Raw genomic sequence first — 23,056 nt, 5'->3', positions numbered from 1 at the left:
AAGACCCTTTATCTCGGGAACGCGTGGAGGTATCGAGTTAAAATTAAAACCATATATATACAGAAGTCCCTTGAAGTCCCGTTCCTTGAAGCTGTGAAAAAAAAACAATATTCTAAGTTAACCAAAAAAAAAAAGATCGGCCCTTTATGCCGCAAAAAACGTATATTTCGACAACCGAGGGAATCAAAATTTGTAGGGTATTTTCCGTTGACCTAGAACTATGAAATTTGGACTGGATATTCATAAATACCTTTACATTTGTACGGAATCCGCGGTGCGGGAATCCGACTCGCTCTTGGCCGTTTTTTAAATATGGTTGACAATTAGATTAAAAACTTTTACAGGTAATATCGGTCAAACTATCCAAACCCTGCCGAAATATTCTAGAATCTGAAACGGACTGTTTTAAGACGCTCTGTATAATCGTGTCATCCAAAATGGCGGAACGCTATTAGTAATATTGAAGTACGCAGACCGTAACGTATGTCAAATGTTCTCAATGATATGAAAATCAACGAAATGTATGTAATAACCTTAATGGTTGAATGGTAATAGAGAAACTAGATCGTCACTAGTTATTGGCATGTCACTGTTGTTTTTATCCAGGCACAAAGGTTACCCTAAAAATATGTGTGGTTCAAAACATGTACTATACGTTATGCCTATCCAATTTATTAAAAGTGTAAACAAACCGATTTCATCAAAATTCTTGTTTAAACACCCACTGGATCGAATTAATAACATATTTATCTATAATTCGTCTCTTTTAACTAGATGTCTGATCACTTTTTTCACCAAAATTAACTTGATTTCAATATTTATTTTTTCATTTGAAAAATCTTCGTCAAAATCTGACGTTATTTCTTGATTGAAACATGTGTATAATCTGTAGTAGCATAGAGTAGCGTAGAGATGGTGGAAAAATTGACATTTTAAAAATCGAAATTCGCGGATGAATAAGCGATTTTTATTTACTTTCCTTAAAATTAAAAAAAAATTGTTACTGCTTTTATAATTGAATAAACAGTCTTTGGAGTTAAATCAAGTATTGTTAATAATAAAATAGACAAAAATACGTTGATCTATTCAATTAATAAATAATAGATTTACTGAACTGATTAATTATTCTGCAATAGGTTCTAGGTTTTCACATCACTAAATGTCTATGGTCGGGTTAATGCCGTCTACGTTTACGCTTGTCATAAATTGGATTGGAATACAATATACCCTAAAACGTCTAGGATCATCAGACATATTTTTATGAAATGACAAATTACTTGGTCGACTATTATATAAAACATTCGTTTCCAAAAACATCAGTTTGCTTGAAAATATTTGCTGTTAAAAATATCCGTTCTTAGTTCAATTTATTTTCAAATGCATATACATATTGTGGATGTTTTCAGAACGGATATTTTTGGAAACTGGAATTAAAATCGCTTCGAAATGCAATTAGTGACTAAATATCGTGTTAAAAATATATTTAAAATGATTTGATCGTTTTTTGACATTGGATTGGGTATTGCCGCTACCAATGGTAGACATTACTTACCATCATGTGATTCCTGCTGGTTTGCATCGTGGAATGCATCAATTATCTTGACAACTGTAATTTTCTCTAATTATTGTATGTTTTAATCACAATTTATCATTTACAGAGCTCGAAAAAGGTGAGCTGTCATAACTGTCATGTGTAGATAGTAATATGGATACACCCTGACAATTAATATTTAAAACGAAAGAAAACTTTATTATGATTAAACTAAAATTACAATGCATTGCAAAACTAGTGCTGACTAATTAAAACTGACTTCCCACTTAAGGGGGCTGCAACGGAGCTGTGAAAAACCAAACGCATCCCGTATATTCTAATTCAGTTGTGCTCGTTTTAATCGCGAATTCAAGCTCGCAGTAGAAAAGTAGTCTAAAATAAAATAATTTCGTTACTATCATTATAGTAACGAAGTTGTGTAGGTAATTTCATTAAATTACACATGAGACAACTACCGTTAAATGGGTATGTCCATCTTATGCAAACTGAAAACCGCTCACCTTTTCCGAGCTCTATCATTTATGTATATTATGTAACTTTATGTATGTATTACATAACTAGTGTTTATGATTTTATGTAAAAGGTAATGGCATTTTCAAAGACAATTTCACTCACTGATGAATAAGAAACGCCGTAAAACTGGATACTTTTTTTAAAGCTTTAACGTGATTTTTACATGAAAGATGCGGTTATTGGAACATCCAATTTGTTCAAAATATTCCTTCTCGAAAATATCTGTCATTTTAAGACGAGTTTCTCAATAAACCGGCTTTTTAAACATCCGTTGCTCAAAACATCCACTACGACCGTCCGATATCACATTAGTTTCCAAACGGATCTAGTATGCATGTTTTGGTGAATGGATGTTTTGTGGATATTATGGGAATTGATATTTGCTCTGGATGTTTTCAGAAACTGACCTATCGTGTCTGAATTAGTGGCATTGTCTTGTCCAGTGTACGTCATATATTTAAAACCGAGCTCTGTTGTTCACTGTAACAAAAGCGAGCCAGTAATATTTGAGCAGTGTCATCAAAACTCGATGCTTTATTTTCTAACGTACGTAATGACAATCATTTTCACCGCTTCTCTCTGTCACACGGGATAGAAATAGATGGTGAATCGTTAGACAGTACCGCCTCTGGTTACGTGTCATACATAATATGTGAAAAAAAGATTTTCCTGTTTATATAAAGTTGAAGTCACTTCGAGTCATATAATTACGAACATATAATTTTCCATATATCTAGTGTATAAAAGATACCAACTCAATATTTTACGTAAGGGCTCAGAATGTATCGAAAATGTCTATATTCTATTATTTTGAACTGGAAAGACAATTTGTCTTGTTATTATCTGTTTTTTTTAAAGATCAAAAATAATAGAGTATAGTCCCATCGATTTTGATACAAAAAACCGGTTTGATTGATGTATCAAATTATTATTATGAAAAAAATACATTTGGTTAATTATTTCTACTACGTAGCAAAATTAAACTAATATATGTTTTTATTAATAATTAGTGACTTTATTACGCGAAAATATGTATCTTATTTTATTTTACGAAAAAAAAACCTAAAAAATTGGTTCCTTGGGTCGTATTTGTATGTACAGAATAGAATGAAAAAAAAAACTTGCGATATATTTGAAAACATTTTTAAATCATTTATTCATTTATTTGTGTAAATATTAAGAGATAAAAACAGGTAACTTTAGATTTAGTTTTTTTAATTTAAAGTCGCTTATATCATAGAGATATGTCATAGCACTGGGTTAATATAAAATATATAAAAAAAATATCCATTGAATTTTGAACTATGGAGGATATATGTTTTCACTCCGTAAAAGTTCGTGGATTAAAAAAAACTCGAGGCCCGACTTTTTATTTACTATTAATTCAGAGCGATAATTATTTTTGAATTCGCTTCTAAAAAGTTGGTCCTCTGGCAAAATCACATTACGCCATTTGTTAAAACCTAATGTGACTAGCTTGAATTAATGTAAAAAAAAAAACTTTTTTCTCAATAAAGAAATGACTCGAAAATTTTAGACAAAAAGAGTCCATTTAAGTAGTAACTTTGCGCAATATTTTGTAGAAATAACTCAATGTTTTGCTTTAAATATCGAATGTATTGGTCATTATAAAAAATTACAAAAATTATTTGATTCGAATCTACTTTCGGTTTAGCTTCCACCCACAAGTGGCGATTTACATAAGCTTGCACTGTGACTCACATTGTCAAACGTATGGCCGGCTGGACGCTCTATGCCATACCATTAATGAAATTCACCAAAAATGATCGAGCCTTCGTATTTTATTGGAAGCATTGAGATATTTTGCTCTAATTGTAAACGTAATTTATAAATTGTATATATTATTATAAAAAATCAACTGCCAAGTTTGCGTCACAGCCTTTTACTTGCTTCTCGACGTTTTCATCCAATTTAGTCTAACTGCACTACTCAGATACACAATTTAAATTACAACTAATTAATCTTTTATGCAATGGATCTTTAAGCTCACTGTTCTATTACACCACTCTATTAGTTTGCTTCTGGTGGTGTAAGTTAGACCATTTTGAAGACAGAGAATATGGCTTGCTGCGTCGTCTCTTTATATTTATGAGGTAAAAGAGAGACAACGCGACAAGACAAATTCTCTTGATATGGGCTTTAAGCATAGACGTACAGGAGAGATGTAGCTATCTCTAATAAAATGTATTTTAGTGTTTTGCGTAGATTTCTTATAGTGAAACCTCAGGTACCTATACCGCAAAAGTAACAATATTTGATAAAATTACTAAACGCAGTCTCCTATGAAAACGATCTTCAGAAAAGTTCGAAACTAGTCGACCGTTCCTAACTTATCGTGAAATAAACCCGTGTAACTCCAACCTTAAATCGAGTTTAGCTCGACCTGTTTCGGGCTAATCCGTTGCTCTTCTGGAAAACACGCCACGCCGGCTGCTACGAGACGCGCTTGATTTTAAGAATTAAATCCAACATTAAACTATTAACTTTGATTTGTTAAACAAATACAGACATACATGTAAAGACTAAAATTGTAATAAGTTATTTTATAAAGCTTCAATCTTATGGTCGTTCCATTTCATTACCATGGCGTTGCAATAGGGCGTATGAGGCAAAGCTCTGCCCCTTAGGCTCTGCCCAGGGCGACACTAGCGCAAACCTCCATGACAACGTCAGTTCTCATTATATTTTGTCGCCATGACAGATCATGACCAAAGGGTATGTATATATGAGCTTTAGGCACTTGTCTCACCGCCAGTGAGGAAACGATTGGCTATCGACTATTTTCTCGCTCAAGAAACGAACAAAAGATATAAGATCCTGTGTGAGTAAAAGAGACATATTAATAGTTGATCGCTGGCTGTTCACACTGTCGGCGAGAACTCGCTCTTACATCTTTTGTCGCAGCGACAAGAGCTATAAAACTCGCTGAGCTATAGATACTCGCTCAGCGATGTCAGCTTGGCGGGCGCCCCGCACGAGCGAGTCGAGTGGAGCGAGTAATCGCCCGTCGCACGCGAACACTCGCTTCTCGCTGCTCGCCCACTCGTTTCTAGTTACTCGCTCTACTCGCTCATCGTCGGCGGTGGGACAAGTGCCATAGAAACCATGATATATCGTCACTACTTAAAAAAACTCGTATCTCAAAATGGATAACTTTTCTGAGTGCACTTTATGACCATTGGGTCAAGGTTCAATTTTGTTGACGTATTGATTTGAGATACGAGATTTTTTCAAAGTAGTGACGATATTTATTAGTAACAAAATAACATGATATTTACATCGTTAGAAACGATAAAGCTATATTGCCAAACATTTAATCGAAATAATAGTATTATGGCATTTAAGATACTCAAAAAAACTGCTAACGGTTTTGTGTTAGTGCTGCACTCTGGCGGCAGAAAATTTCAGTAATATTCCCTATTTATAACTGACAAAACTCAGCAATATTTTCGCAACAGTCAAAGCGATAGCTACGTCTCTTTCCAACGCATCGCTCCGTCTCTGTCGAGAAGCGAGTACCACAAAGTTTTAACGTAATTTGCTACGACGACATTTCTTTTGTACGTTGTATATCACATAGCGGAGAGGTTCTTTTTTTACTCTGTTAGTAGTTTATAGTTTTTTTTTATCCGTGAAAATAAATGAATAGAGAATTTGTTTATTGTAATATGTGTATTATTTCACTAAAAACCTTTGATTTGTCGTTTACAAAATGAATGCTTATAATTAATATGATGAGAACGATTCGTTTTTCGCAAGCGTATTCAGTGCCTAAAAAGCATATACTTAAGCGTTTTTCCTTCTAAACGCATACTATCTAATACGCATTATGTAATAGGGTAAATCGTCAATTACTGGCCACTATATATGAATATATTACCTATTAATTTATAGTATAAGGCGTCAATAGGCTAGACGACTAAAAATAACTGTTTAGTCTGTCAGAGATAATTAAAAAATATTGTACACGTATTTTTTCTTTAATTTGATAAACAAAAAATGACGACGATACAGTGCTTAGAAGTTTCGAGTGAACTCACTATATGGTACGATTTTTACCTAATAGTGACTTCACAAGCCCCCACTCCGAAAGTTTGATGATCTATAACTATAACTTTGCCGATTTTTAATAATTTGATTAAACAAAAAATACGTGTCCCATATTTTCCATAATCCAACTGTCGGACTAAATAGAATGATATATTTTTAACCCAGTCGTTATCCCTGTTACTGGCCACCGTTCAAAAACTGGCTACCTTTTGCTAAAATGAATTGTGGTCACCCATAAATAGAATGTACCACCACCAGTGTGGTGTCGGGTTAGAATTACACCTCTTCATTTCTTCCGTGGATGTCGTAAGAGGCGACTGAGGATATAGGTTAACCCGTCGCGCGACCAACGACTTTTTTGGGTAATTTTGGACTAGTACCCTATGTTAAAGGGTGATCGAAACTAGTAACAAAAATTTACTAATCACGAGTACGTACGCGCCACTGTGGCGGTGGCACGCAGGGCGTTCATCGGGTTAAGGTATACCGTAGGCGACAGGCTAGCAACCTGTCACTATTGTACCGTTTTTGTCAAACTTTAAACCTAAAATTGCTAAAAGTGGCTCCGAAGCGGTAACGTTTCGTGTGCTCTGCCTACCCCATTTGGGAATACAGCCGTGATTTTTATGTAATTATGTGTATAAATAGATTTTAGATTATTTTAGTGCAAGGATATTTTATGACGCATTTTGTTTATTAGTTATTTTCTCCAGAACGCTGTACCTATATCCAATTTGCATTCCGTCCAATAATCGTTTAGTCCAAGAATGGATATGTCCAATACGCATCTTGTCCAATAGTTAATTTATGACGCATTTTGTCCAGAACGCTGTATGACCAATAGTCGTTTCATCCAAGATATTTAGCGTCATTTGCGTACAGCTGTGTGCATTTTGCGGACATTCTGCATAATGGACGTTCAACGCAGTGGTCATTCTGCGTTTAAAATTGGACGTTCTTGTCTCCCTGATTGTTGGACATCCTGCGTGTTAAAGATTTTGCATATTGGATATTCTGATTGTAGGGTGAACTGCATATTTTGCGTATTAGACAGTATGCGTCGAGAGATGTTTTTCTAATGTGGGTTTCTATGAAATGCCAGGAAGGCTACTACGAAATTCGAAGTTCCTATCATACCTATCTTACTATACTATACCTATCTAGCCGTCTCGCTGACGCTTATATTTAATACGAGACTGAGAGGGACGGTACGATACGAACTTAGATTTTCGTAGTAGCCCCGCAGCTAGCGTAGGGTCTTCAGTACCCGGCCATAGATTGCACATCGGTCTTTGGAAAGAGACTCGGCTAATTTCGGCTTCGTAGAGCGTTGTCACACACTACTTATGTGACGTTTGTCAGTCGTACAGGTACAATAGAATACGGACGCATTTAGATGAAAATATATAATAAATAGTTGTTGAAACCCCCCAAAACTTTAAATTGTACGATGGCATCTTTAGGAAAAAGAGGGAACTATCCTTTTTCTAGTAGTGGCAACAGCTCTATAGATATCCGAAGTTTACATGTCGTTAATTTGACGTAAGCTAAAGTCCATAAAGGTGCAGTATTTATTTGATATAAAACGTCACTTAATAAATACGATGATTCATGGACGGTCGCCAGTGTTCGGAAATCGTCGTGAACAGCCAATGAGGGCTATCGTTTTTTGTCTTTCTAGATGGCGCCGCTGTTGCGTGAGGTTTTTGAGTGTGGCTTTCTAAGCCTGTTATTACGGGCGTGAAAACAAATTTTAGATTAAAATCATATTTAATACACCTTAAACCGTACCATAAAAATATCGAGCAACCACAATGTTGCGTAGTCCCGTTTTGTTCGAAAAAAAGGGAGGACAAAAATCTCCGAAAGAAAACTGTCTCAAAACACGACATTCATTGCTCCGTAACGCATAATTGCCATAATTAATTTCAGGTAATGCAAAATATTCACAAAATTATTCTAATTATAAATAAACCCGCGTAGCTCACCAAAAACTATGAGATTTGACATTTCGGAGACCTCACGCTACACTAGCGCCTCTAGCGGCGAATTCATACGCGATAGCCCTCATTAAGTTTTTCCGAAGACTGATGTGCAATCTTCATCTCCGGGTACTGCAGTTTTGAACATCATGCAGGTTTATGAATAGCTGGAGAGTTTGAGTTCCTGCAGCATGTTGAAGACCGTTTCTACCAGCCGGAACTTCATGTCGAACGTCGCGCGGCGCGCGTCCACCGAGCCGTAAGACATGTTCAGTGTGAACAGGTCCGGATAGAACTGGAAGACAAAAATGTACCATCAGCCAAATACGTGGTCTGCCACCCTGAAGTTGATAATGGTTTGCATGTCACAAAACAATAATGCCAATAGACGTGTCTACGGGCATTTTCACTAAAACATGTACCTAGCAACGGCATAGTTAAGGAAAAGTTAAATATTGTCAGTTTTGTGACGTTTTATTCCATATTAACGGTAGGGGAAAATCTTCATAAAACTGTCAACTTTTAACTTTACGCCGTTTTCGTCAACTTGAAAGTTCGACTTTAGCGACATATTCATTTGATAGGATCTTGTTTAAAAGCTTACAGCTTACGTAAACTAAATGTTAACATAACCTAATCAACAAAGATTGGAAAACCCCCGACTTTGTCAATTCAAAGTTCAATATCTCAAAAACGGCTAGACCGACTTTGGTGAAACATAGGTATGTCTAAGAACCGTCGCTAGAAATCCTGCTTTCAAATAAAAAAACCGCATTCAAATCGGTTCACCCGTTTAAGAGCTACGGTGCCACAGACAAACACACATAGCGGTCAAACTTATAACAGCCCTCTGCGTCGGGGGTTAAAAAGAAAGAAACGGAACCCTCTTGCCCGGTTTTTCATAACTACAATAAGAAAAGAATTCTACCCAACCTTTTCCAACATTTTGTTGGTTAGGTTATAGCTCAGTGTTAAAGATTATAGAGTAGGTACGCCTACACGAAGTGTACTGTAGGAATTAGGCTGTATACCGCTGGCAGGTGGTAAAAATGACCACCTGGCAGGTTAGATTAACCTAATTTTGTATAAAGGGATAGGTTTTTTTATATTGTGTTTCTAGAATATAACTTTAAAACAGATTGACAGCGGTATACATGCTGGAGGGCAGATTGCTCCCGATAGCCTAAGCGGCTGGTGCTATGCTATGTAAATGTATTTTTTAAGTTCTGAAATAAATCCAAATGATTGAAGAAGTTGTTTATTTTGAACTGAGTTTAAAGTCACGCGCGTTGGTCCCCAGTACCTAAGCTCTCACCTAGTTACAGTTCCCACAGTACAATACTCTATTGTCGAGTACGGTTGGCAACCCTATATATTGTATAGCTCGTTCAAACTTCCATTTACACAGGAACAAATGTCCAACTTACCCCAAGTCCCACCATAGGTTCCATGGACAGTTCTGTGCTGAGTTCATTGCATTTTAGGATCGTGGCCCTTTGTGGTGAAGCGATGAGAAGGTTCAATTTCGCCTGAAATACAATTCCGTCTGTGAGTGTTACCTACTACAATACCGCCCTCCTAAGACAAAAGGCGTATATGTAACAAAAAAAGGGCCAAGTGCGAGTCGAGCTCGCGCACGAAGGGTTCCGTACCATTATCTATACAACATTAGATATTAGCAAAAAAAAAAACACGTTTGTTGTATGGGAGCCCCTCTTAAATAATTATTTTATTTTAATTATTTATTTTCAATTTAATATACGACTAAATATTTTATGAACATTTCATTTATAGCTGTTTCCGTTATTAATATCGAGCAAAAAACGGAAAAAAATTACGTTTGTTGTATGGGAGCCCCCTTAAATTTTTATTTTATTCTGTTTTTAGTATATTTATTGTTATAGCGGCAACAGAAATACATAATCTGTGAAAATTTCAACTGTCTACTCGTAGTTTCTATCTTATATATACCACGGTCCACGGTTCATGAGATACAGACTGGTGACAGACGGACTGATAATAATAATAATTTACATAAGTATTCCAAACTTCAAGTCAATCTGACTACTGGAAGTTGGTCAAAATAGCTTACAGGATTTGACCCAAATAAATTAATTAAGCTTGTAAAAATTGGTCAATTTCACATTAACTGAAAGGTGGTAAGAAAGAATCTGTTCACCTCTCGCTTCTTATCGACCGCTTCTCTAAGCTGCATGATTACATTTCTGCTGCCAGCTGTCGCATTCCATCTGTGAGATAATAGTACATTACTGCAGAGGCCATGAAGTAAGGGAATGATGGACGAGTTTGGGGTAGACGGCCGAGTCGTAGACGAGACCGGATAAAACGAGCCCAGCAATCCCTGTTCTGGCCGAGGTTTGTGTAGTGCTTTTCTCAAAAAATGTGAGGAAATATTTCATCCATCTGTCCATCCATCCATCCATCCATTCATGCATCCATCCATGCATCCATCCATCCATGCATCGCATCGCAATATTGCAAATGCTTACAGTCTAGTGGTGGTTGGCTGTTTGTAATTTTTCCTTTGTCAGTTTAATGTCAGTAAGCAAATTTAAAAAGTTAGAGCAGCGGACAAAAATGGATTTTCATAGGTAAGTACATTTCTTATGGCCTAGGCCAAGAAGTAATGTAGGGAGCCATCAATGAGAATATATATATTTATATTATATATACATTTCCGAGCATGTTTGACCAAACATTAATAATGTTATTGTGAAGTTTTATAATAATAATAATAATTCCCCATCAATTTTAAAAGAAGAAAGAATAAAAGTAATATTAATCAAGTACAATACTTAGAACATTATTATTGTTGTGTTCCGATGAACTAATATGGTATATTTAGATTAATTTAACATTAAACATTTATTTATGGAATGGCGGTAAATAAAAAAATGAACTGGCAACACATTTTAAAGTACATACCTACATAAGGTAATATAATTACATCTATTTTCTTTAATTGGATGTATTTTTTTATGTAGGTAATTTATTCTTTGTCATATGTTAATATAATTAGGTACTTCTACAAATTATTTTATTCATTAACTTATCAACTAATTTTGGAGTCATGCCCATTATGGATTGCGTAAAGTCAATCAATTCCGATTCCTGGGCCACCATGGAACCTTATCATAGTACATTATTTTATTTGTCTGTGATACTTGTTATGATAGTTAATGTTTATCCACACTGCGCAGCCTAGGACGTCCACCAACGAGATGGACGGACGACCTGGTTTAAGTCGCGGGTTCACGGTAGATGCAAACCGCTTCCAACCGAAGCAACTGGAGGTCTATGGGGGAGGCCTAATGTCTAATTGCGAGAAAAAAATAGTCATTAATCGTTTATGATTTACGCTCTGCAAAAATTTCAAAGTTTTCGCGATAAGTATTTTTTTCCAACCAAACACAGATATAACAAATCGCATCGGCGAAATGGTCCATACACAAACTGGAATAAATAGAACGGTGCCACCTTCTATGCGGAAAAAGCATAGAACTAAGACCACGTATACTAAGAACGTAACATTTTCGTCATAAAAATGGTCCACACAATCTTATTTTATGTCAAAAACTAAGCACTGGCTTTTTGAGTTTATCTAAGTCACTCGAAGTAAATTAAAAACTTAATTACTTTTACTCCCTAGGGACTAAAGTACTCACTTTACTCCCGCCTCGTAAGGCTATATTGACCTACTATTAGAGCATGAGAAGGGGAAAATGTGATGGTGGTGGCCTAAGAATCAATTTGATTGACTGTACAATGACGCTAATCCATCCGATCCCTGGTGATATGGTATGGTGATGGTACGGTCAAGGACTTTGATTTATGAGCCACTAGGAACCATTTCACAGTAAACGCCATAGTGACATCGCATTAATCCCTACTATACTTTATAATAATACAAATGCGAAAGTAACTCTGTCTGTCTGTTACGCGTTCACGTCGAAACCACTGACCCGATTTTGATAAAATTTGGTATAATAGGTAGTTTTAACCCCAAGGATCAACACAGGATACCTTTTATTCTGGTAGAGGGCGCCACCGCGCGATAACCTAGATCCGCGCAGACGAAGTCGCGGGCATAACCTAGTCAACAATGAAAATCGTAATGACTTTTCCTTTGAAAAGTTTCCATGGTGACTCGTGAATGAGGGCTATCGTTTTTTGTCTCACTAGATGGCGCACTGTTGCGTGAGGTTTTTAAGTATGGCTTTCAAAGTCTGTTATTACGGGCGTGAATACAAAGTTTAGATTAAAGTCATATTTAATACACCTTTAAACCGTAGTATAAAAATATCGAGCATGCCACAGTGTTGCAAAGTCCCCGTTTCGTTCGGAAAAAAGGGAGGACAAAGGTTTCCGAAAGACAAAACTGTCTCAAAACACAGACATTCATTGCCCCGGAACGCATATTTACCATAATTAATTTCAGATATTGCAAAATATTCACAAAATTATTCTAATTGTAAATAAACCCGCGTAGCTCACCCAAAAACTATGAGATTTGACATTTCGGAGACATCACGCTACACTAGCGCCTCTAGCGGCGAATTCATTCGCGATAGCCCTCATTAGTCCTTGAGTGTACCTGCTCCACTGAAAGTTATAAGCTCTCGACATGAACGCCATGGCGTGGTAATTGTGTCGCTCCGCCACCCACTCCTTCGGGCACGTGCCCTCCACGTGACTGTGCCCGTCGAAGTCGGGGAAGAAGTCGCATGACGCCTCTCGCATTATCTGAAGGAAAAAAAAAACAAGACAACCATATTAGGAAAGTTTTATGAGTGTTTCAGCCGCCATCAGTTTTTGGTCGCATATATAGGTATAGAAGGGGTTCCCTTTATCTTGCATAATATCGATTCTCCGAAATACACTTGGCATTTTTTTTTTTTTTTTTTTATTCGACTGGATGGCAAACGAGCAAGTGGGTCTCCTGATGGTAAGAGATCACCACCGCCCATAAACACCTGCAACACCAGGGGTATTGCAGATGCGTTGCCAACCTAGAGGCCTAAGATGGGATACCTCAAGTGCCAGTGATTTCACCGGCTGTCTTACTCTCCACACCGAAACACAACAGTGCAAGCACTGCTGCTTCACGGCAGGATTAGCGAGCAAGATGGTGGTAGCAATCCGGGCGGACCTTGCACAAGGTCCTACCACCTGCATAACAGGTATCTTATAATTTTTTTTAGCCGAATGCTACTTTTGCATAATCATAACTTTTCATAATTATCAGTTCGAATAATAGTCATTTCTCAGAATATTAAACAGCAGAACACTCTTATCGCCGAATCTACTTCTGCTGAATATTAAATACCGTAAACTCAGGTTTCTTTAGTCCTAGCATTCATCAATAGTCCAAACGGACTTTTTAATATTTCGAACAATTACGGATCTGCTAACGTCATCTAGGAGGTTCATCTCAGCCTGATCCAATAGAAAATGCACGATGAACCTCCTAAACATTAGCAGTTCTGTAATTGTTCGAAATGTTCAAAAGTCCGTTTGGACTATTGATGAAAGCTTCGGTCTATAGAAACCTGAGTTTACGGTAGCAGAACATAAGTATCGCCGATACTAGATACCTGGGCCATTCGTTTGACGCTATACTTCTTGTTGAAGTGCTCCCGCAGCGCGGACGTGGTCGCGTTCGCGATCCATCTGAGCGCGACCGAGTTGCCGACGCAGACCCACGTGACGGTCACGCATGCGCCCGTCACCGTGATCAGCACGCCTTTGCTGACGACCAGAAAGTATGAATGGCAGAAGAATGAAGTACTAGCTGTGGTCCGCGACTCCGTCCATGTAAAATTCGGTTTCTCAAACATGAAAGTCGAAGTCAAAGTCAAAATAACTTTATTCAATTTAGGCTATAACAAGCACTTATGAATATAAAAAAAAATCTACCACCGGTGCGGAAAAACCTCTGTTGAGAAGAATCCGGCAAGAAACTTGGCGTGGTATATTGCATGATCGGAAATGTATGCGTTAATGTCACGAAATGGAGACATGAAGTTTCTCATTGATGGCTCCCTACATTCATAATAATAATAATAAATTTTTATTTCAGACATAAGTAGTCCATATACATGTGTTAGTAGGCATACAATAAGAACGAAATTCAGTTAGTTTATTTTTTTCATTTACTTCTTGGCCTAGGCCATGAAGTATGTATGAAAATCCATTTTTGTCCGCTGCTCTAACTTTTTAAATTTGCTTACTGACATTAAACTGACAAAGGAAAAATTACAAGCCGTGGTGGCCTAGTGGTTTAACCTATCGCCTCTCAAGCAGAGGGTCGTGGGTTCGAACCCCGGCTCGCACCTTTGAGTTTTTCGAAATTCATGTGCGGAATTACATTTGAAATTTACCATGAGCTTTGCGGTGAAGGAAAACATTGTGAGGAAACCTGCACAAACCTGCAAAGCGATTCAATGGTGCGTGCGAAGTTCCCAATCCGCACTGGCCCGCGTGGGAACTATGGCCCAAGCCCTCTTGTTCTGAGAGGAGGCCTGTGCCCAGCAGTGGGACGTATATAGGCTGGAATGATGATGATGATGCTATGTGATGCATGGATGGATGGATGGATGGATGCATGGATGGATAAAATATTTCCTCACATTTGAGAAAAGCACTATACAAACCACGGCCAGAACAGGGATTGCTGGACTAGTGGCTGGACTCTCTGGCTTTTCTAGTATTAACTAACGGTCTCTGAGCTTAGCCGCGGACGGACAGACGGACACAGTGGCATTTTTACATTTTTCTCCAATTAAATGTTAGTTATACCGAAAAAAATACAAGAAGGACCACTGAGAGGAGAGTGACAAGAAATTAAGGAAACGAAAAGAAAAAGGAGGAAGAGTTTTGACCAAAATACGGTGACGTTGTCTCACCCATTGGGATCAGGCCGCAAATCCCAACCCTGGTACGGCAAGTTGCTGTACCTCAGTGTCGCTATTCCAATGGGCCCTGCAATAAAAAAATAAAAGGGATTTATATACAAGGTGCTAAAAAGTACCTACCCAACTAAAGGCTGACCAGGAATATAAAAAACCTGACGCGAGGGCAGCACTTCTACGTTTTATATTGCAACATTCTTTACGCTTACTATACGGTACCTACCAGTCAAATTGACAACGGTGTCGGAGGTGTTATTCAAAGGAATATTTTCTAATCCCTCAGACTTTTTCTATGACAAATACTTTTATACATTGTGAATTATTTTCCTTCCAAGGCTATGGATAATCTTCGGCATTTTAACGCACAAAAACACAAAATAACAATGAACTAAAAGAATTTCCTTGCTCTCCCGCGACCTTAAGATAGCTAAGCTTATGCAAAATATGCGTGTTCATGCAGTTCCTCCGCCTCCACACTGTAAGAACACACACAAATCACACAAACCCATCTATCACCACCACCACACTACACTGACGCGTTTCAAACTCAACCAGAGCTCATCTTCAGAGTGACACAACCGTACACCATGCTACCAGTTGTTAGACTGACAACTGGTCAGGTTTTTTTATTTTTATTTGACTGGATGACAAACGAGCAAGTGGGTCTCCTGATGGTAAGAGATCACCATCGCCCATAGACACCTGCAACACCAGGGGGATTGTAGATGCGTTGCCAACCTAGAGGCCTAAGATGGGATACCTCAAGTGCCAGTTATTTAACCGGCTGTCTTACTCTCCACGCCGAAACACAATGCAAGCACTGCTGCTTCACGGCAGGATTAGCGAGCAAGATGGTGGTAGCAATCCGGGCGGACGTTGCACAAGGTCCTAACACCTGCAAACATAGTCATACTGTAGAGGTAGACATAGCTGTAACAGAAGAGAAAGCAGTACCAGAACTAGCCGCAGCCGTAGCTGTAGTTGTTCCGGCTCCTGCCTTCACTTCGACACCATGCAACTGGTGGTGGAGCTTTTGCTCTATTTTAAACGCAGGCACTTATTCGCCTCCGTACATAATCTTATGCACTTTTTACTTGTCATCCTACCGTCAGCCAAGCAACTTGTAAACGATTCCTTATTCTTGGCCATTTATTTCTTTATAAAATACACCGTTTAAAAAATATTCTGAGTTTTCACTGAAGAAGATTCCATTCCTGAGGCGAAGCAGGAAATAGTAGTATATAAATATAAGTATATAATGTAGACTCCATTCGAGAACCTTCTGGCCCCATCGGCCATCAGTCCTGCGAGCAATGTGCCCCGCCCACTGCCACTTTAGTTTCGCAATTCTTCGGGCTACCGTACCGCTTCGGGGTCCGTGGACCGGGAGACGAGCTGTCGGTAGGCCTCCAACAAGATGGAGCGACGACTTGGTTAAGATCGCGGGATCGCGGTGGATGCGGAAAGCACAACACCGGTCTGAGTGGAGAGCCTTGGGGGAGGCCTATGTCCAGCAGTGGACGTCTTTCGGCTGACATGATGATGATGATGAATGTAGACTCTAAAGAAAAGAACATACAGTTCCGTATTACCGTAGTCATACTAAAAGTCGTGTCCTGTATCATACTCACACAGCACGCCAGACCTGAACTGTATGGTCAGCTTGTCCTCGTTGAACTTATAATCGTTGACGTAGTTGCTGGTCCACAGCTTCCTGGACTCCTGCCACTGGCAGATCACAGGCGGCTCCGACCACATCACGTCTCTTGGCAGCCTGGTGACAGATGTAAAATCAATGGACTATTCACGAGTTTTTATTTAGTGTCAAGCGTGTCACACACTACGCAGATACGATAATATACGAGACGATACATTCAGTCTAAATCCTTCAAACTGAGTAGACTTGTTTTTTGGTGCGGATTGTTTATACAGGATGTTTTCGTGTTTATCTCTTCTATATTTACTCGCGTGCAGCGGGGCTCTAACATCAACCTGTATCTATCTGCAGATAAAATACTATGCTATATTTATATCGGCAGATATTATACACAGATCAATTTATACGCAGATAATATCTTTGCCATCTTTCGGTATATGTCGGTGCTCACAGATACTTCACGATAAAATATAAGTTATCTGCGCTGTGTGTGTTAGCTCATTGAATTGTATAGGGAGCGATATTGACAGATATGCGTTCAGATACAGATATCTTATCGTATCTGCTTAGTGTGTGACACGCTTCACCTGTCCCGTTGTCTGTCTGTATGCAGTCAAATCTAGCAAGTTAAATTCGACCAACTTCCAGTTGTCGGATTGACTTGGGGCACACCCGTTGTCTGTCTGTTTGTCTGTAGTCAAATCTTGCAAGTTAAATTCGACCAACTTTTAGTAGTCGGATTGACTTGAAATTTGGCATACCTACTTATGTAAATTGCGTGACAATACAATAATCTAGTAGTGACATTCTGGTAGTCCGGCCAGGATTGTCTCCGCAGGACGGAACTCTTCAACGGTTAATGGCATCGACTTGAAATTTGGTATGCAAATGTAGTTTGGGTGACTATGCAATATAGTCGACAAAAAGTACAGTCAGTAAAAGAAGCTTGTATGAAAAATGAAATTTTTACCAAAAACTTTTTTTCCATACATTTTTTCATAGCTCCAAGTCCAAGGGACAGTAGACCTGAGTATTTGTTATGAATTTCAGCTTGATATCTCCACGGGTTCTTGAAAAAAAGGGTCTTGACAGACAGACAGACAGACGGACAAAAAAAGATCCTATAAGGGTTCCGTTTTTCCTTTTGAGGTACGGAACCCTAAAAATACAAAAAATATACTTAAACAGATAATTACTCTATAAACACGAGCGCCAGCTTCTCATACTGGGCTTCCACCTTCTTCATCTCAGCTTCTATCTCCTCTGGAGTCCTGGTGACGCCGGGAGGAGGGGGCCCGGGCGCCCTGAACTGGACCTGGTAAGCCATCGGTTGGAGCTGCTTCGGCAGTTGCACTGGAAGAGATGTTGAAGGTAGAATGTAACTGCAGTGCAGTGCAAACTAGGGCGCAAGCCACACAGGAGAGACGTGTGACGGAGCGCGTCCAAGTCATAGTAAAAGAGAACAAAGTAGGTTCACTACGAACAAAAGTACATCGCGCGGCTTAAATGTGTGCGCGCCGGTTGGCGCCGGTACGCAAGCACCCGCCGCACGCACACACTGATAATTTAAGAAGGATTCTTTAGTCAAGGCTGCGCTGCCGTCGGTGCCGTACATACACCATCTATTAAATTACAGAAAAAACATGTTTACTTACAAAAATCTGCAATTGTTTGAAGAATGTCGCGGACAGATTAGTGTGGGTAAAAAAAAATATTTGGCCCACTTACGTATTTTTTGTATTAGGTATAGTTGTAATTAGTAGTATACATGTAATGTGATAGTTTCGTGCAAGGACACATAAAAAAGTAATAGATACCTACCTACCTATAAAAATATAGTTACAGTATTGGAAACATGAGTAGTATGTACACAGTCGCCATCACCACTTCGGCGAATTTATAAATAATATTTTAAAATTTAGTATAATAATAATAATAGAGCGGCAAAGAATCTGATTTCTCTAGACACAGATATGAGACAATTTTAATTTAACTTTCATACTAAAATTATTTGTCGGTAGGCTTAGGGTAACCCTAAGCGTCCGCGCCGCAGTAGGCAGTTAAGTCTCCTAAAGGGTCGGAGTGTGCATACTTGTTTTATTTTACTATGTCCCAGTCACGGCGCTCCTTGAATCAGTTTTCATACTAAACGTCGCGATTCAAAGACAAGAGACGAGTTGGAGGCTGGAGACGCCCTCGCCCCGTGTCTGCCCCGTCCGACAAACAAAATTCGCAAGTTACGAAATGATCCCAAATCAGCAACCCATGTACCTTTAGTAGTACTTTGTTTTTTTTTTTTTTTTTATTCGACTGGATGGCAAACGAGCAAGTGGGTCTCCTGATGGTAAGAGATCACCACCGCCCATAAACATCTGCAACACCAGGGTTATTGCAGATGCGTTGCCAACCTAGAGGCCTAAGATGGGATACCTCTAGTGCCAGTAATTTCACCGGCTCTCTTACTCTCCACGCCGAAACACAACAGTGCAAGCACTGCTGCTTCACGGCAGGATTAGCGAGCAAGATGGTGGTAGCAATCCGGGCGGACCTTGCACAAGGTCCTACCACCTGCAAACTTGTGCTACTAATGTCATGTTGACATCCCATACATCTGGCAAAAAAATCATAGCGAAATTGGTTATGAAAAGGTCTCTGGCATGGAATTCAGTTTATACACACTCGTATGTGTAAGACAAAGGTGTAAGAGCCAGTACAGACACACTGCACTGCATCCAACAGCAACGTAACTGAAAAAACAAACTGAAATATAGATGCACAGAAAAAACAGAAAAATAAGACCATCACTGGGAATCGAACCCAGGTCCTCGGTAATCCGTACCGCGTGCTATACCGCTACACCACTGATGGTCAACGGTACCGACACGAATTTCCCTATGCACCTCATATCTCTGCTTGTGTTTCTTACTTAGTCACTTAAGCAGCGACGCTAGCGACATCTATGCCGTAGCCCTCAGACTTTTTTCGGCATTCCATTGGAACTAACCGCCACCCGGACAAGAGATATCGTTTTCTAAGCAATCAAATTAAGATGGTTTTTTGGAATCTTTTTGTATTTTTTATTTCAATTCCAATTTTTAATATATATTTTTTTTTTCTCGCCGTCCCACTGACGCTTATATTTTTTAATACGAGGGTGAGAGGGACGGTTGATACGAACTTCGATTTTCGAATTTCGCAGTAGCCCCTCTGCTGGCTGACTGCGATAAAAGTGTACGAGCAGTCAATGCAGTCTGTCTGTACTTGGCCCTAAGTAAAGTGACGAAACACTGGCAGGCATGCGGTAAATACCTAATGTAAAAAAAATCGCTACTAATATCCCTACTATATTAATTTATAAATGCGAAAGTAACTCTGTCTGTCTGTCTGTCTGTCTGTCTGTTACGCTTTCACGTCGAAACCACTGAACCGATTTTGATGAAATTTGTATATAGATGTTTTGAACCCAAGGATCAACATAGGATACCTTTATCCCGGTAGAGGGCGCCACCGCGCGATAACCTAGATCCGCGCAGACGAAGTCGCGGCTTAAGCTAGTATCTAAATAAAGATGCGCAATCAGATAAAGATAGATACATCAATATGTCATGTAAAATGAGGTGATGTTACGGCGATAAAAAGTTTTATCTCCTTGAAACCCTTTTTAGTTTATTTTGCCAAAGTACAGTCGCCACCAGATATTTAATAAATAAATAAATATCACGGGACAATTCACACCAATTGACCTAGTCCCAAAGTAAGCTTAGCAAAGCTTGTGTTTTTTAATAATAGAATAACTTAAGGGGCTACCCGAGGTTTTCATCGATTTTTGACAAGTTTTGAATCGTGTCCTACTTTTGCACTACAGATAGAATTATAAGTCAAACGGCTATCGGTTCTCCAATCTTTTATCTCCATTTTCGTCTACCGGATTTAAAAAAATAATAATACTTAATTTCGTATCTCTTTGACGTGAAAGATCTAACATAATAATATACGAAATCTACATATTTGGGTTCGTCTCTGACGTCTCTAAAAACTGGTCGAGGGTTTTCATTTGAAACTTATTAACACAAAAGTTATGGCCAGAAAACCAGTTTTTTGGCCTAAAATTGTTCAATTTTGATGCCAAATATCTCGAAAACAATGAACTTTGAAGTGAATATGGGATACTATATTGCTTAAAGCCGTTGTTGTTAATATAATAAGCTATAAAAACATTAGAAAACTAAGGAATTGAGATCGAAGGTCATTGGGGCATGGGATCCCCTTAATAATAGAGTGCATGCATATATCTGATAGCGACTGTACATACATATTTATTTACCGTCATTTTTACTGACTGCTTATACAATACAATATAATTAATCTTTAGTGAACACCAACACTAACTAGTAGATACAGAAAACCTAGGTAAGCATAATGAGATTTTCCAAGGTAAGCATTAAGCGGCCTATCGCATCAGAGCGATCTCTTCCAGGTAACCTTCGTAATAAAGAAGAATGTAATATATTTTAGTAGGTGATGCAATTTACGACACATAAGAGCAATAATAAATAAGTATTATCTGTGCATATTTATATTCACAATGTTGCTGTTTAATATCTTCATGGCACGAATGAACAACGTATCGGCTAGAAATTTTTAACAAAAAAGTAAAACCGACTCCAAAAAAATAACAAAAATCGCCATAGGTGTGCCTATAAAATTTGAGGTTTGCCCTCGATTCCCCCAGGATCCCATCATCAGATCTTGACTTGGTGACAATGGAACCACCTCAGAAGAATACTCTTTCGAATAAAAAAGAATTTTGAAAATAGGTCCACAATAGACTGAGTAATCGGTGAACATATACATAAAAAAAATACAAACAATGGAACATAGAACCTCCTCCTTTTTTGAAGTCGGTTAAAAAGGAGGCGTCTTATGCCTTTGTTCTAAATCTACTATTTCGCGGTGGAAATATTTAGGGCTGACTTTTAGTGGTGATAGCAATTTAAATTCGTCCTATTCTGATAATGAACGATGGAGTATTCCGATGGGTGATAAGTTTTAAAACGGCAATATAATCAAACGATATAAATAAATGCGTCATTTCTATATGTATTTAAATTATTGGGAATTATCGAGCCGGTCAAGAATTTAAATGGGTCCCAATTGCTGAACTTTAAGTTACCTAACAGAGTTCTAGACCACTGGGCTTGTTTTCTACGTTTTAGGGTTCCGAAGCCAAAAATGGCAAAAACGGACTCTTTACAGTCTATTCCTGTCTGTCCGTTCGTCCGTCTGCGGCTTAGCTCAGAGACTATCATTATAATTATTATTATTTTTAACCCCCACGCAAAAAGAGGGGTTTGACCGCTGTGTGTCTATGTATCTGTGTGTTTGTCTGTCTGTGGCATCGTAGCTTTTAAACGGGTGGACCGATTTGAATGAGGTTTTTTTATTTGAAAGCCGGTTTTCTAGCGATGGTTCTTAGACATGTTTTATCAAAATCGGTTAAGCCGTTTTTGAGATATTGAACTTATTAGACTAGGTTATGAGATCATACGAGTGAGTATGATATCAGTGCTAGAGAGGAGTAAATAATTTTGCATTAATATTGTAGCAATTATACCGACCCGCGACAGTGGTAAAATAAAATGTAGTTTTTTTTTATGCTATATCCCATAGACATAAAGTGGGGGTGTTTTTTTTTTCTCGTTTAATCTTACAGTGTGGGGTACCGTTGAATAGGTCTTTAAAAATAAAAAAAATGAAATATTCACCTTTAAAGTACATATTTTCATTAAAATCGAGTGTAGGGGGGACCCCCCCCTCTAAAATTCATAATGGCTTTGCTTGAGAATTATTAGTAGTTTAAAAACCTGCTATCAAATAAAAAACACCACATTCAAATCGGTCCACCCGTTCAAGAGCTACGGTGGCACAGACAGACAGACAGACACACACAGACACACATAGCGGTCAAACTTATAACACCCCTCTTTTTGCGTCGGGGGTTAAAAAGTAAATAGCAGCCTAACTTTACCTACTTGGAAAATTCGGTAAAAAGAGAAAGGTCCTTAGAAAAATATTACTTGACTTTTTCGTAACGACTACAGAACCCTACTCTAAGCATGGTACGAAACGCCCTTGGCCGGTTTTTTTAAATGTCTTATATGGGTAATAGGAGTTACCGATATCGGTACCAAACCGACAAAAAGTATACCCGTAATCATAATTAAATTCCCAATATTAAATCCACATCCTTGTCAACACTTATTGTTATGCCCAAGCTTTGTGAATCAGACAATTATTATATCGATACAGATAGATTAATAAAAATAATCGATAATCGCGTCACATTGTG

General features: G+C 38.3%; 1 protein-coding gene across 1 annotated transcript in view; it reads right to left on the bottom strand.

The window, feature by feature from the left end:
• Positions 1-4,220: 4,220 nt before the first annotated feature.
• The window catches only part of LOC141443940 (dynein axonemal intermediate chain 7-like), a 54,362-nt gene continuing 35,526 nt past the window's right edge, over positions 4,221-23,056 (bottom strand). The window contains exons 18-25 of the mRNA XM_074109363.1: positions 17,904-18,060; positions 16,682-16,824; positions 15,045-15,120; positions 13,734-13,887; positions 12,734-12,882; positions 10,298-10,367; positions 9,546-9,647; positions 4,221-8,413 (exon numbers count right to left, since the gene is read on the bottom strand). Of these exons, the coding sequence (XP_073965464.1) occupies positions 8,276-8,413; positions 9,546-9,647; positions 10,298-10,367; positions 12,734-12,882; positions 13,734-13,887; positions 15,045-15,120; positions 16,682-16,824; positions 17,904-18,060 (989 nt within the window). The 3' untranslated portion in view covers positions 4,221-8,275. The remainder of the gene's footprint in view (positions 8,414-9,545; positions 9,648-10,297; positions 10,368-12,733; positions 12,883-13,733; positions 13,888-15,044; positions 15,121-16,681; positions 16,825-17,903; positions 18,061-23,056) is intronic.

The sequence above is a fragment of the Choristoneura fumiferana genome, chromosome 28 (genome assembly GCF_025370935.1).
Source record: "Choristoneura fumiferana chromosome 28, NRCan_CFum_1, whole genome shotgun sequence".
In the NCBI taxonomy this organism is placed as follows: Eukaryota; Metazoa; Arthropoda; class Insecta; order Lepidoptera; family Tortricidae; genus Choristoneura; species Choristoneura fumiferana.
The sequence above is the reverse complement of the archived record's forward strand: the minus strand, read 5'-3'. Positions and strand labels throughout refer to the sequence as shown.